This window comes from Nerophis ophidion, linkage group LG06, assembly GCF_033978795.1.
Source record: "Nerophis ophidion isolate RoL-2023_Sa linkage group LG06, RoL_Noph_v1.0, whole genome shotgun sequence".
Lineage (NCBI taxonomy): Eukaryota > Metazoa > Chordata > Actinopteri > Syngnathiformes > Syngnathidae > Nerophis > Nerophis ophidion.
In genome coordinates, this window is record NC_084616.1 from 34898113 (window position 1) to 34914845 (window position 16733).

General features: G+C 40.9%; 1 protein-coding gene across 3 annotated transcripts; it reads right to left on the reverse strand.

Annotated features, from left to right (window-relative positions):
* Positions 1-5997: 5997 nt before the first annotated feature.
* dclre1b (DNA cross-link repair 1B) lies at positions 5998-16415 on the reverse strand. Of its 3 annotated transcripts, XM_061903545.1 has the most exons (5): positions 16235-16415; positions 15810-15900; positions 13007-13172; positions 11802-11984; positions 5998-10379 (listed from the first exon to the last, which is right to left on the reverse strand). In XM_061903545.1, exons 1-5 carry the CDS (start codon positions 16270-16272, stop codon positions 9139-9141), a joined length of 1719 nt encoding a protein of 572 aa, XP_061759529.1. In that variant the 5' UTR covers positions 16273-16415; the 3' UTR covers positions 5998-9138. The 3 variants fall into 3 exon arrangements, with proteins under 3 accessions (XP_061759529.1, XP_061759528.1, XP_061759530.1); XM_061903544.1 differs by having other exon boundaries at positions 15810-16415; XM_061903546.1 differs by lacking the exon at positions 11802-11984 and having other exon boundaries at positions 15810-16415.
* Between the last annotated feature and the right edge of the window lie 318 nt (positions 16416-16733).

Consider the following 16733-nt stretch of genomic DNA (forward strand, 5'->3'; position numbering starts at 1 on the left):
GGATTTAGATGGTTTCTCATTAGGAATGTTTTTTTGTCTTGATTTCCGTTTTCAACCCACCCTATTTAATATTAATGATAATACACCAACGGGGTTGCTATGTAGCACTGAACTGTGATCCCAACCAGAGGCATTAAAAGCAGACAAATTGGTTAAAAGTGTAAAAGTTCACATTTTGAAGCAATCAAAGCTAAAATCAGGGGTTTATTAAAAATATCACATTGAAGCTTGCATTCACTCAGTTAGAAATACAACCAAAACAATAGAATCTGTTGGAAATGGACTCCCCCCCTCTTTTTTAATCAATTTTGAAATAACATGCAATATAGCAACAAGAAAGTACTCTTATTTTTCAGGGAGCATGTAGACTTCTTCTGTTGTGTATTTTCCTGTCTCCTCCGTATTGCTTTTGTGTTATTTTCCTCCATCCATTAGTTCCAACTAGGCACACCTGCGACTACTCACTGCTCGGCTCTATTTAAGTTCACCACAGTCAGCTGCTCCTCGCCGGTTAATGACTCCCGTGCTTTCCATGTCCGCATGCTCAACTTGCATCCAACCAACTCGGTACGTTCCTTCTCCTTTATCACCATTCCTTACTTCTGGTGTTTTTGTTCCTTAGTTCCCCAGTAAGCGAGAGAAGTTTTTGTCAAACCTGTTGCTGACCATCGAGAGTCCTCCTTCAGTTTAGTCCTCTTCCATGGTGTGCGCTTTTGCCCCATCGCCTTGAGTTATCCCTTTTGAACTTATTAAAGACAATCTTCTTTTTGTGATTCATCTCCGCCTCCCGTCTCTGCATCTTGGGATCCACTCCTTACTCAAGACACAACAGATTAACATGCCAGATAAATGGATCTCACGGAGTCGGACCCGATTAAGGCGGCAATACAACAACAAGCCAACCGACTAGGGCAACAAGAGGAACATTTCAGCGCGCTCGGCGCTTGTGTTAGATCCATGTCAGAACGACAAGACGCCCGACAGGATGCACTCGAGAGACAACTTAGTAGTGTACTCACCGCTCTGCAGGCGATGACCACCCCGACAGCCGATCCAGAGATCCAGAGAGGACCTTCTCGTCCCGCAGATGTCCCGTTGCCAGACAGCCCCCCAACCGCAGCTTGTCCACCTCTGTCCAGACCCGAGCGCTTCTCAGGCGACTCAAGGGAAGTTTTCTCCTTCCTCACTCAGTGCGAACTACACTTCGAACTCTCACCTACTTCATTTGTCTCTGAAAGAGCCCGTGTGGCTTTCATCATGTCCCACTTGAGTGGTAGAGCAGCGGCCTGGGCCACCGCCGAATGGACACGCCAATCCCCGGTGTGTGCCTCGTATGCTGCCTTTTCCAAAGCCATGAAAAGTATATTTATGCGTGACTTGCCTGGGCGCGAAGCAGCAAGATCTCTACTCCGCTTGAAACAAGGAAGAAACAGCGTCACGGACTTTGCGATCGAGTTCCGCAGACTAGCGGCGGAAAAGTAGATGGCCCACCGGAGGTCCTGAACTGGGCCCACAGCTCCAAGATCGCTTACTCCTGGTGTTTTTGTTCCCTAGTTCCCCAGTAAGCGAGAGAAGTTTTTGTCGAACCTGTTGCTGACCATCGAGTCCTCCTTCAGTTTAGTCCTCTTCCATGGTGTGCGCTTTTGCCCCATCGCCTTGAGTTATCCCTTTTGAACTTATTAAAGACATCTCCGCCTACCGTCTCTGCATCTTGGGATCCACTCCTTACTCAAGACACAACATTCTTCATTTTCAAACATAGCACGCGACCTTCATTTTAAGGTATCTGCTTTTGTGCATGTCGAGAGCTGCGATGAAAAACGAGTGTAACATTTTATGATCTTATTTTCCACAGCACATATGCTGCTCAGGGTCACACAGACTTTACTATCATATTTACTACAATGGGAAAAGGAGGAGAGGGAATTTCATTGTTGTCCTGAAGTATTCCTGTTCAGCAGTCAGCATGCTTTACTCAACACATTGTTGTACAACTTATGTATCTAACTCAGTGGTTCTCAAATGGGGGTACACGTATCCCTGGGGGTACTTGAAGGTATGCCAAGGGGTACATGAGATTTTTGGAAAATATTCTAAAAATAGCAACAATTCAAAAATCCTTCATAAATATATTTATTGAATAATACTTAAACTATGAATGTAAGTGTGGAAAGGCGCAGCCGGCAAACGAGCAGCGGGGCACGGCACGTTGGAGCCCAGCTCAAGATGGCGGCAAGGAGGCGGAGAATGCGGCCGAGCGGAGAGGCGGGGCGTGCCGGGAGTGACGCCACAATCGAGTTCAGGTGCGTAGATCTCGCACCTACACACAATCAATGAATCTCCTCTGGCTGTATAAAAGGGCAGCAGTGGAGGAGGGTGAGGCAGAAGGAGGAGAGCCCGCAGCAGTACCTGAAGAGCGAGAGCAACAGAGAGCGAGCCGCAAACAACGACGACGGGGGCGGCTGAAAGCGACCGAGGAGCAAGCAGCGGAGAAGGAGCTGAAAAGCGACCAGATCTGAAGACAGCTTGTTATTGAAAAATAAACAAGAGTCAAACCTGCTTCAACATGTCCTTTCTTGATGGTCCATGGAACCCGCACGACGACGGCGAGATTCGTGTACATTTGGCACCCAACCCGGAAGGACCATCGGAGGCGAGGGAGGACGATTTTCTCTGAGCGCTCGTCGGCGTGTTCACCGAGCTGGCGGCAGGCAGCCGGCAGCGGCTCGAGGAGTCCCGCCAACAATTGCAGCTCCTGCAGGTACTGGCGGACCAGGTGGGGGGAGGCGGCGAGTGCCCCCCCACCCTCCCCAAAGAAGAGGAGGTTGGTCGAGAGGAAGAGGAGGAAGAAGAAGAGGAAGAAGAAGTCAAAGAGGACGAATAAGGAAGTCAAGGAGGGTGAAGAAGAAAAAGAAGGTAAAGAGGATGAAGAAGAAGTCCAAGAGGACGAAGAAGAGGAAGACAAAGACGAAGAAGAAGAAGCCAAAGAAAAGGTCAAAGAGGAAGAAGAAGAAGACAAAGAAAAGGTCAAAGAGGACGAAGAATAAGACAAAGAAAAGGTCAGAGGACGAAGAAAAGGACAAAGAAGAAAAAGACAAGGAGAAAGGCGAAATGGAAGAAGAAAATGAGAAGACAGGTGGCCGTGGCAGTCTTCATTTCCCACCCCTTCAAAAAAAGGAGGGGGGAGTTGGCTTGGCCGGTTGGAGTTCCGGGGTTGTGACTGGCGAGGTAGTATGTGGAGAGGCGCAGCCGGCGAACGAGCAGTGGGGCAGGGCACGCTGGAGCCCGGCCCAAGATGGCGGCAAGGAGGCGGTGCATGCCGGGAGCAACGCCACAATCGAGTTCAGGTGCGTGGATCGCGCACCTACACACAATCAATGAATCTCCTCTGGCTGTATAAAAGGGCATCAGCGGAGGAGAGTGAGGCAGAAGGAGGAGGAGAACCCGCAGCAGTGACGACGGGGGCGGCTGAAAGCGACCGAGGAGCGAGCAGTGGAGAAGGAGCTGAAAAGCGACCAGCCCGCAGACGAGCTTTGATTGAAAAATAAAGCGAGTCAAACCTGCTTGAAAGCAATGTCCTTCCTTTGTGGTCCTGGGAACCCGCACGACGACGGCAGGAGTCCGTCACAGTAAGTTCATAAACTGAGAAAATAAATGCAACAATGCAATATTCTGTGTTGACGGCTACATTTTTTGTGGACATGTTCCATAAATATTGATTTTAAAGATTTATTTTAATTTTATGAATCCAGATGGATCTCTATTACAATCCCCAAAGAGGGCACTTTAAGTTGATGATTACTTCTATGTGTAGAAATATTTATTTATAATTGAATCACTTGCTTATTTTTCAACAAGTTTTTAGTTATTTTTGTATCTTTTTTTCCAAATAGTTCAAGAAAGACCACTAAAAATTAGCAATATTTTGCACTGTTATAGAATTTAATAAATCAGAAACTGATGACATAGTGCTGTATTTTACTTCTTTATCTCTTTTTTTCAACCAAAAATGCTTTGCTCTGATTAGGGGGTACTTGAATTGAAAAAATGTTCACAGGGGGTACATCACTAAAAAAAGGTTGAGAACCACTGGTCTAACATAATCTCCTAAATCACAACAATATAACTAAACCCAGTGGATTGCAGAAAATGGACATTAAAAGTGGTTGTAATAGCTTAGAAAAGGCTGCCACCCTCAGACTGAATGGCCTCAGTGCAATAGGATCTATCTATCTATCTTATATATATATATCCATCCATTTTCTACCGCTTATTCCCTTTTGGTGTTGCGGGGGGCGCTGGCGCCTATCTCAGCTACAATCGGGCAGAAGGCGGTGTACACCCTGGACAAGTCGCCACCTCATCGCAGGGCCAACACAGATAGACAGACATATATATATATATATATATATATATATACAGTATATATATATATATATATATATATATATACAAACCCCGTTTCCATGTGAGTTGGGAAATTGAGGTAGATGTAAATATAAACGGAATAAAATGATTTGCAAATAATTTTCAACCCATATTCAGTTGAATATGCTACAAAGAAAACATATTTGATGTTCAAACTGATAAATATTTTTTTTTGTGTGCAAATAATCATTAATTTAAAAATTTGATGCCAGCAACACGTGATAAAAAAGTTGGGAAAGGTGCCAATAAATACTGATAAAGTTGAGGAATACTCATCAAACACTTTTTTGGAACATCCCAACGGCGTGCAAGCTAATTGGGAACAGGCGGGTCCCATGATTGGGTATAAAAACAGCTTCCCAAAAAATGCTCAGTCTTTCACAAGAAAGGATGGGGCGAGGTACACCCCTTTGTCCACAACTGCGTGAGCAAATAGTCAAACAGTTTAAGAACAACGTTTCTCAAAGTGTAATAGCAAGAAATATAAGGATTTCAACATCTATGGTCCATAGTATCATCAAAAGGTTCAAAGAATCTGGAAAAAACACTCCACGTAAGCGGCATGGCCGGAAACCAACATTGAATGACCGTGACCTTCGATCCCTCGGACGGCACTGTATCAAAAATCAACATCAATCTCTAAAGGATATCACCACATGGGCTCAGGAACACTTCAGAAAACCACTGTCACTAAATACAGTTGGTCGCTACATCTGTAAGTGCAAGTTAAAGCTCTACTATGCAAAGCGAAAACCATTTATCAACGACCTCCAAAAACGCCGCCGGCTTCTCTGGGCCTGAGATCATCTAAGATGGACTGCTGCAAAGTGGAAAAGTGTTCTGTGGTCTGACGAGTCCACGTTTCAAAGGGGAAGTGAACCATCCAGACTGTTATCGACACAAAGTTCAAGAGCCAGCATCTGTGAGGGTATGGGGGTGCATTAGTGCCCAAGGCATGGGTAACTTACACGTCTGTGAAGGCACCAATAATGCTGAAAGGTACATACAGGTTTTGGAACAACATATGCTGCCATCTAAGCGTCGTCTTTTTCATGGACGCCCCTGCTTATTTCAGAAAGACAATGCCAAGCCACATTCAGCACGTGTACAACAGCGTGGCTTCGTGAAAAAAGAGAAAATGTGTGGCGCATTATGAAGCGTAAAATATGACAGCGGAGACCCCGGACTGTTGAACGACTAAAGCTCTACATAAAACAAGCTTCAACAATTAGTGTCCTCAGTTCCCATTCGTTTATTGAGTGTTAAAAGAAAAGGTGATGTAACACAGTGGTGAACATGCCCTTTCCCAACTACTTTGGCATGTGTTGAAGCCATGAAATTCTAAGTTAAATATTATTTGCAAAAAAAAAAAAGTTTGAGTTTGAACATCAAATATCTTGTCTTTGTAGTGCATTCAATTGAATATGGGTTAAAAACGATTTGCAAATCTTTGTATTCCGTTTATATTTACAGGTAACACAATTTCCTAACTAATATGGAAACAGGGTTTATATGTATATAAGAAATTGAAAAAAGTACAAAGAAAATTCATACAACAATATCAGTAAATATTGTATGATATACATTTTTTTAATTGGATTTCTATTTCCAAAACAACAATGCCATTTTGAATAGAAATCAGTTTTTCAGGAAATAATAGTCATTTTAGTTCAGACCCAAGGGGATCCATATCCCCAACACAACGATAACACAGAAATAAAAGAAATACAAGCAGAAATAAAATAAATAACTTGTATTAAAAATAATAATAGTAAAACACTCCACAATATTCAATGTCTAGTACTTAATAAGAACATTTGAAAGTATTTTGACACACAATAACTAAACGTGTTCTGTGCAATGTTTATGTGAAAAGTAATGTGAATTGGGGAGGCAAATAACACAAAATCAAAATCATCAGCAATCATTTGCATTCTGGGAAAGTCTCCATAAACAAACCGTTTGCAGTTGTACTCACAAAACTAGTTATGAATGTGACTTTGGAGCAAAATTTACTCCAAAGCAAATCTAATAGTTATTGACCAATGTTTCTTAACGAGGGCCTTAACCAGGATTTAACAAATACCATGTCAAAACATGGTGGTCCAGGAGGAGCTATGAAAGACTGAAATCATCGGTATACCAGCACCATATAAATAATATTCCCTTGAGCAACGCAATGACCAATCCGCTTTAAAATAGTTTTTAAACATGATTAAAACATATATATAAAACCTTTAACTCCGACATGAATTTGAACTTTTGACCTTTCATTGTTCATGTCCTAGATCACGTGGCACGAGGGCTATGGGAGGTTTTACATCAATTTCATTCAGGTGAAATCAGTATTGTTATGTCAGTATAATTTATTGTTAATGTTATGTTGACAGCACATTTTGGATTGATGATTTTTAAAAGTAAAACTGGACTTCATTGTGTTACGTTGTCGTCTGGAGTTGTAGCGGGTTCAGCTCTGCATGACCAAAGATCGTACATTGAGAGGATGATCAGCGCACGCCATGACCCACACAACTATATTTGCAGTCAGCCGTATCATCTCCTTGTCACCATAGTTCGCCCGCGTACTATCATTAAAACCCAAGTGCATCAAAACGTAGCATCCTCCATGTCTAATCTGTCTGGGTAAAGTTTGAAAGCGATCAGATGAAATATCTAGGAGGAATTACTGTATTGTTCGGAGTATAAATCGCACCTCCCGAAAATGCATAATAAAGAAGGGAAAAAACATATATAAGTCGCACTGGAGTATAAGTCGCATTTTCGGGGAAATGTATTTGATAAAACCCAACACCAAGAATAGACATTTGAAAGGCAATTTAAAATAAAAAAGAATAGTGAACAACAGGCTGAATAAGTGTACGTTATATGACACATAAATAACCAACTGAGAGGGTGCCTGGTATGTAACATATTATGGTAAGTTTAATTCAAATAACTATAACATATAGAACATGCTATACATTTACCAAACAAACTGTCACTCTTAATTGCTAAATCCCATGAAATCTTATCTGTCTAGTCTCTTGCGTGAATGAGCTAAATAATTTTATTTGATATTTTACGGTAATGTGTTAATAATTTCACACATAAGTCGCTCCTGAGTATAAGTCGCACCCCTGGCCAAACTATGAAAAAAAATGTGACTTATAGTCCGAAAAATACGGTAGTTGTACCTGGAAATAGCAAAAATCTGTAGGAAATTACCTTTTTATAATGTTTTAAGGTTACAAATGTCTATAAAAGATGTAGAGCTGCATCCATCCATTTTCTACCGCTTATTCCCTTTTGGGGTCGCTGGCGCCTATCTCAGCTACAATCGGGCAGAAGGTGGAGTACACCCTGGACAAGTCGCCACCTCATCGCAGGGCCAACACAGATAGACAGACAACATTCACACACTAGAGCAAATTTAGTGTTGCCAATCAACCTATCCCCAGGTGCATGTCTTTGTAAGTGGGAGGAAGCCGGAGTACCTGGAGGGAACCCGCGCATTCACGGGGAGAACATGCAAACTCCACACAGAAAGATCCCGAGCCTGGGATTGAACCCAAGACTGCAGGACCTTTGTATTGTGAGGCAGACGCACTAACCCCTCTTCCACTGTGAAGCCCGTAGAGCTGCATGTTAGCTGAATTAGTCACGCGACTTATATTTATGTATGGCGGTATGATGCTGAATTCCTCACCAGTAGTGTGGTAAAAAACGGTGTTTGGCCTATTTTCGCTTTGACCATTGGAAGCGAAATGTCCAGGCTTAGGAAAACCTTAAACTGAAAATCTCAGAAAATGTGGAATTTCAAAAATTGTTAGCCATGATCATCATTATTATAAGGAATAAAGGCATGGTTTATCTCAGTTAGTTAATAAATTAGTTTCACATTTAAAATTGAACTGCTGACATCAATGGACTTATACATAATGACTGTGAAGATCTGATTGGGGGAAATATGCAACTTTTGTCTGACTAAAATTGAACATTCACCTACCTACAAAAATTGTGTCTTCTGTGGCAAATGGGTGCTAACTTCTGATCGCAAATATAGTCGTTGCTCGGTGACATTTGTCTAGCGGCAGACGTGAACTGGAGCCTGTACTACCCGCCTTGGAATCAGCAAACATCTGTCTTTTAAAATGCCTGTTTTAATGAGAAGGCATTCACTTAAATTTCACAAATAATAGTGTCGACTTTATATGCGGTGTTAGTATCTGTTGTATTCACGCCAGGTGACTGCTGCTGGGATGAGATCAGACCGGTTCAGAAAAGCGACATTCACTTATAGTTAATTAATGTTTTGTGTTTAAATGTTTTGCCAAATCGCTCGAGTGTCCATCTCTAGATGAAATAGTAGCCTTGCAATGTTTACAAGTAGCGGTGTTGCAATATTTTCTTGTAAAAAGACTTTGGAGCGTTTCTGCCGCCATGTTGCTGTCTGATGTTTGGCAATGACAGCATTCCCGCCCACTGTAATCATTAAAATAATTGCTTTGAAAACATTTCAAGCAATTCCAAGAAATTGATACACTGTAAAATGGTTCTGAACAACAACCGGTTTTCGATTCCTATCCCTAAGTACAGGCGCCAAAGAGAAATGCTACATATACTGAGATGTGTTTATAGGTGCACGTTTAGAAAAACACAAGGAAAACAAAGAAAAGGCTTTTTGAGGAAGTTAAATATGTGGACATCGGGTCATTTAGTCAGAGATGTAAGCGTATCTTGCTTGTGTACAGGACAAACAGCAGACATCTGCACATCACTCTTCTTCAGGAGGCAGTATACCTTTATGTCGTCTTCTGTGAAAATTAGTTCACTCAAAATCTTGTTTTCAAGCTGTTCTGTATAAGTCTCTTTTAAGGAACTTAATGAAGTGCAGGATTGGCTATCAACACTTGAGTGGAACAAAGATTCACTGTTGTTTTGTGTCAAGTGTTTGGAGTGCTGCAGGGCAGCTTGTCCTTCACACTCACTCATGCTGTCATCATCTGACCTTGGTGTGCTGTTACCAACATGTGGATATTCACCAGGCTGACTGTAATTACCATTTGACGATGTCTCATCAATGGACTTTTCTGTGCACCAGAGCGGCCGTAAGCATACATTCGTGTTCCTCACAATCACCGCAGGTGCAAAGTTGCTCTGACTGAGTTGACTGAGCGTTATCGAGTGTGCCAACAACATTTCCTCCGGGATGGTCCTTACAATGTTGATGCTCCACGGGTCGACAGGTTCACGTCGGTTTCTATAAGCGGTGAGTTTCTTGTTTGAATCGCCAGGGATATAGTCACATTGTTTTTCAACAATCTCTATGTCCATCTCCTCCTCTTCCTCAGAGGAAGAATCTTGATCCAGACACCCCGCTTTCGAGCCTGACTTGGCTAAACTTACAGGAGATTCAAACACTACTCCTTTTGGGGCAAGCGGTCGGACATGTTGGTGACGACAGTTTGAAGAGGCTGATGATTTCATATTGTTTTCAGGCAGCCTCCCCATGTATCGTCGTACTGATTCCGGCACCAATATCTCATGCCTTTTGCCAGGGAGTAAGGCAGAGAGGCTTCCTGGAATGCCATTCCCTATAATAGGCACAAGAGACAAAGGTTTGAGTCCGGAGACAAAGTCTATCAGCTCTTGATGAGATGAGTGATCGGAGTAGGGCACCACATGGACTTTGGGATGAAAGGAGACCAGGGGCCTGCTGGTGGGATAGATAGCCAGGGTGGGCTCTTCCTTGTTCCACTGGCACAAGGCAGAAAAGGAAATCTCTCTCTGCTCCACGACTCGGATACGCCCAGCACCCGGGTCAGTGGTGAAAACGTCAGGGAGTTCCAGCAATTTGAGGGTGTTCATTCTCTCAGAGCTAACCTCAATCCAAGTTTGAAATTCCATGGCCAAATCCACGAGCAGGGACTCTTTGCCCAGCGCATAGAGGCCTGCAGAATTCAACAAAGTAGTTTAATTCTACAGTTCAAAGCACATACTATATAAATAGTACCAAGTAGTGAAGGGTTGAACTAGACCAGGAGTTTGTCACATTTTTGGCTGAGAGCCACTAAAGCCAAATATTTTAAAATGTATTTCCGTGAGAGCCATATATTTTTTAACACTGAATACAACTAAATGCATGCATTTTTAACTAAGACTAACATTTTTAGATTATAATAAGTCTCTTATTATTTTTAATATTGTTATTTTGAAGCTAACCAATAATAAATAAAATACTTCTTATCTGTTAATGCGACTTCTTGAACAGGTGTGGTAGAAAACGGATGGAAGGATTAAAATGCATGAAAATGTTTTATATTTTGAACTTTATTTTTAACACTGTGATTACCAGCAGAATTATTCAATACTTGTTGTGTTAAGGCAGTGGTTCTCAACCTTTTTTCAGTGATGTACCACCTGTGAACATTTTTCTAATTCAAGTACCCCCTAATCAGAGCAAATCATTTTTGTGTTGAAAAAAGAGAAGAAGTAAAATACAGCACTATGTCATCAGTTTCTGATTTATTAAATTGTATAACAGTGCAAAAATATTGCTCATTTGTAGTGGTCTTTCTTGAACTATTTGGAAAAAAATGTATAAAAATATCTAAAAACTTGTTGAAAATTAACCAAGTGATTCAATTACAAATAAATATTTCTACACATAGAAGTAATCATCAACTTAAAGTGCCCTCTTTGGGGATTGTAATAGAGATCCATCTGGATTCATGAACTTAATTCTAAACATTTCTTCACAAAAAAATCTTTAACATCAGTATTTAAGGAACATGTCCACAAAAAAATCTAGCTGTCAACACTAAATATTGCATTGTTGCATTTCTTTTCACAGTTTATGAACTTACATTCATATTTTTTTAAGTATTATTCAATAAATATATTTATAAAGGCTTTTTGAATTGTTGCTATTTTCAGAATATTTACAAAAATTTCACGTACCCCTTGGCATACCTTATAGTACCCCCAGGGGTACGCGTACCCACATTTGAGAACCACTGTGTTAAGGGATGTCAGTTAAGATTTATTTGAGAGCCAGATACAGTCATCGAGGGAGTCACATCTGGCTCAAAAGCAATAGGTTCCCTACCCCTGAATTAGACTATATAGTTCCTCCTAAATCCCAATTCTTCATCTAACAAGGCATTTTAGCTCATTCTAGTAATGTAATACAATATTAATGTACGGTTTAATGCATCAGAGTATCTTAATTTGGGAGTAAGCCATTAGTTGTGTGGTTGCACATGCATTTGAAGTGTTGTGTTTCCATTTACAAAAACTTTGGATGAGACCTGGCCACATTGAAGGAGCTCGACATAAACTGAAAATAGAAAAAAAATAGTAAACAAAGTTACCTAAGACTACATTATGGTCAGGGTGGCTGCGGATGATCTCCTTAATTTGCTGAGTGGCTTGCTTTCTCGTGGGGATCACGCGATTGGGGTCACAGTTGGTGTTGTCCAAGTACAGAACATTGATTGTGGCGCTTGTAATAAGGCAAAGATCACGCAGCATTGATGGGGAATACCTGAAATCACCTGAAATTGTTGTAGTTAACAAAACATCAAGTTAGTACAGCACTAGCATATTTTTGATCTCACAAGCAGAACTGGGCAGATCAGTCAATAAATCTATTAATCAGTAGATAAAAATTAACTCTACAACGATAAATTAACCATGTCCGTATGGGTTTGTTTTCGTCACCTGTTGCTTCCAATCAGGGTGCAATAAGGTTCATTGTGAGCTTAGCTCTCAGTACCTGAGCAGTTTTATTCAATAGTATAAGTACATGACTGCAATGAACCCTCTTGTCAGCTTTTTACAATCTTTATCTTGGTGGGATGAGAGGAGCCTGAAAGCTTGCTCGCTCACTCACATACTTTCACACCCACACACACAGGATGCAAGGACACAATGTGGCTACTCACTAGTGAAAAGCATCGCAAAGTAACAGAAGTTAAGAAGGAAAAAAAGATGTTTGTAAACCCAACTGTTTCTGAATGGGAATATTTTGGTTTAAACTGAATAAGAAACATGAGCCCATCGACACAGACGAATGAGCCAGTTTGCAAATTTGTTGGAAAGTGATGGAGACAAAAAAACGACATCAAAACAAACCATTTGACCGCTTTTCTAGATGGGAAAAAAATCTGCACTTGAAGATGTACAATGTTTATTGAAGAGTAATTTTTACTAACAGAGATTGAGTGTCCATTTTATTTTTACGCTTCTTTACTTATTTAAAATAATTAAGGTTATTCACCTTCCCATTAGTAGTAAAAAATACTAACGAGAAATAAAAGTTGATTGCAATTGAAATGGTTAGTTGTAATATTAGTATTACATATTATTGATTTGTTTATTATTAGTTATTATTACTATATTACTAGTAATAGTCAATGATTAGTCTATAATACTGACATATCGTTTATCGACAATTGTTTGTGAGACAATATATGGTCCAGGAAAAATGTGTTATCATCCCAGGCCTACTCATATGATGGCAATTAAAAAGCAAAAGTTGTGTAAGATAACTTTTATGTGTGTGTGCAACACTAACCAGTGTAAAGTATAGAACCGAAGTAACCCTCAAAGAGGAACATGACAGCCCCTGGACAGTGGTTGGCATCAATTAGAGTAACTGTCATCTTCTCTTTGCCAACGTCATCCAGAGATAGAAGGTAGGAGTTATCCAGTTCTAATGGGTGGATCCACTGCTCCTTCACCTGCAAAGAAAAAAAAATTGTTAGGAAAATCAAATATTATGAATCAAGTGTGATGATTCAGAATTTTCTTTGAATTCCATTTTGTCAGCCACAGAAAAACTTTATTTAATTTATTTTCTACTAGAGATCGACCTATTATTGGCTGGGCCAATTATCGGTGGCGCTATTTGGCATTTTGACGTCTATTGGTATCGGCCTCTTTTTATCGGTATCAGTATTTGTTTAAACTTGTTTCAACTACAACAGAACTACATTTGCAGATACAATATATACACTGTACACATGTAATCAGTATTTAGTATTTGTTAAAATACAGTTGAAGACAGAACTATTAACACCCACCCTTTAAATGTTATTTTTAATTCAGTATTTTCCAAATGCTCTTAAAAAGAGCAATGCATTTTTAACGCAGCTTTACCAAACATCATGCTTTCATTTGAGATGCTTTTAATATTTGATTTGCACACAGGAACAAAGCTATCTCACAAAATAAACAAAAACCACCATAGTCAAAATTATTACTCCCCTTAAAAATTCCCACCAGTTTGAAAGACAGCAAGTGTTGGAAACCATTTGCTCAATTAATCAAACATATTTGAAGTCAGTTAACACTGGTTCTGTAAGAGAGCCCTGTAGAGCAGTGGAGAAAATTCAGTTTGCGCTGGACGATTCAGGACTCAGAAATCCTCATGACAAAAACAAAAATAAATCAGTTTTGACTTCAGAAAAATAATAATTGATGCACGCAAAGCAGGAAAAGGATATCACAAAGTTATAACAGCGTTTCCAAGTGTCAAGAACTGGAGTGAGAAGTATTATCAAGAAATCCAAAGACAGCCACATGGTAGAAAACAAGCCTGGCAGAGGTAAGAAAAGAAAGATTTCAAAGACTCAAAAAAGAAAGCTATGGAAAGATGTGTTTAAAGACCCCAAAACAACTGCCAAGACACTAGTGAATGACTTGGCCAAATCGGAAATTGTAGTCTCAAAGAAGACAATCAATAGAGCCCTGCACGATAATGGACGACGAGGTTGCAGAACAAGAAAAAACTCCACTTCTACAATGAAGACACGTTTGAGTCAAACTGAAGTGCGTAAAAGACAACTAAGATAAAGACTACCGATATGCATAATGGAAGTGTGTCCTTTGGTCACAGGAAACAAAACAATAGCTGCATGGCCCTGGAGACCCTGCCTATGTATCATCCACCCGTAAACTGTAGCTCAATTCGGCTGCTGCATTCTTCGCAGTGGCCATTTTATATATACATAAATATATATATATATATATATATATATACGCAGCACGGTCGAAGAGGAGTTAGTGCGTCTGCCTCACAATACAAAGGTCCTGAGTAGTTCTGGGTTAAATCCCGGGCTCGGGATCTTTCTGTGTCCTCCCCGTGAATGCGTGGGTTCCCTCCGGGTACTCCGGCTTCCTCCCACCTCCAAAGACATGTACCTGGGGATAGGTTGATTGGCAACACCAAATTGGCCCTAGTGTGTGAATGTGAGTGTGAATGTTGTCTATCTGTGTTGGCCCTTTGATGAAGTGGCGACTTGTCCAGGGTGTCAGCCGCCTTCCGCCCGATTGTAGCTGAGATAGGCACCGGCGCCCCCCGCGACCCCAAAGGGAATAAGCGGTAGAAAATGGATGGATGGAACAAGAATGTTTTAATGATGCATACACATAGAATCATCATACTGGTGTGATTATATGCATCAAGTGTTCATTCAAGGCTAAGGCAAAATATCCCCATATATATCGTGTATCGTGACATGGCCTAAAAATATTGAGATATTAATAGAAGGCCATATTGCCCAGCCCTAGTGAGAGGCTTAATTTATGTTTTAGAATAAACCTTACAGGAAGGCACATTCAGAAGTGATCACCAATACTCTGTTTACTCAAGTCACAAAACATAAATTGAGTATTGTTGGCGATGGTTATTTATCTGATTTTATGAGCTGCTGATCCGCCTCCGCTTGGGATGGTTTCCTGCTGGCTCCACTATGGACGGGACTCTCGCTACTGTGTTGGATCCGCTTTGTAGTGGACCCTCACGGTTGTGTTGGATCCACTATGGATTGAACTTTCACAGTATCATGTTAGACCCGCTCGACATCCATTGCTTTCGGTCCCCTGGGGGGGGGGGGGGGCATGGTTGCCCACATATGCGGTTCTCTCCAAGGTTTCTCATAGTCATCATTGTCACTGTCACCGACGTCCCACTGGGGTGAGTTTTCATTGCTCTTATGTGGGCTCTACCGAGAATGTTGTTGTGGTTTATGCAGCCCTTTGAGACACTAGTGATTTAAGGCTATATAAACAAACACTGATTGATTGATTGGTATAATGGAACGTTCACTGGCTGCGCTGTAATCAGACTTTTATTTACTGGTATTTCATATTTAGAATGTATTTTTTTAAAAATCCACCCATCATCATAATGATTGTGGACAACAAGCCAAAAAAAAAAAGTTCAGTTCCTCTTTACCACATTCAGGGGGTTCAAGTGTAATGAAATAATCTTCCAGAAGATGCTTGGTTGGTTTGCATGATGTATTTGATTCCATCCACATGTATTATATCGTTCATTAACATATGTTCTCCATCACAAATAAAGGCACACTTACCCCCAGTTTAACTCTGAGCAGAGAGGCAGTGACAGGTGAGCAGTAGATGGGTCGGTTTGTCCAAGTGGAGGTGAGGCCCACCGTGTGGTCGCTGTGCATGTGAGACAGGAAGAAAAGTCGCGTCCCTGGACATTTACGAACTTTCCAGAAGTCAACAGCCAGCGGCGTGTCTGGGATAATCTTGCCATTAGACATCGTCTCAGTCGTCCAGGGATGTTACACAGCCAGCAAGATAGCAGGTAGACCATTCCATTTACTCACAGAATGTCATCAAAATATGATATTATTAACGCGTCTTACGATATTATATTAGCCTTTAAGTATGCATATTTGTATTGAAATACATAAATGTCGCTTAGTGACTGGGTTAGCCAGTTTTGCCTAAACAAAGCAAGCTGTGTTGAACTCGTTTGAGTTAGACTTGCCTGGCTACGTCCATTGTGTTGCTGTAATACGGAGCCATCTTTTCGCTCCTTGAAAACGTTCTACTGAGCTCTCAAACATGTTTACTTTTATCACAGTCCACTGTGAGACCGCCGTCTCTGTCCCCCGCCATTTGTATATTTAATTTCGTCCCGACGCCCATTTCCGCATCTGCTTCTTCATCGTTGCCTGTATAGTGTGCTGGTGCGACACTACCTCCTAGAGTTTACTTTTGTCATCGCATACTTTTTTTCCTTTGTGTGACTATATCAATTTGTCATTTTATGCAACCAAACAAAAAAGTATTCGCAACTAAAAAATAAACGATATTCAACCAAAAATAATAATTTGTGATTACTTTTATGAAAAGTTTTTTTCCTTTTTTTTTTGTTAATGCTTGTAATTTCATGCATCTACACGCCTCTGTGTTGGCCCTTTGATGAGGTGGCGACTTGTCTCGTGTGTACCCCGCCTTCCGCCCGAATGCAGCAGAGATAGGCT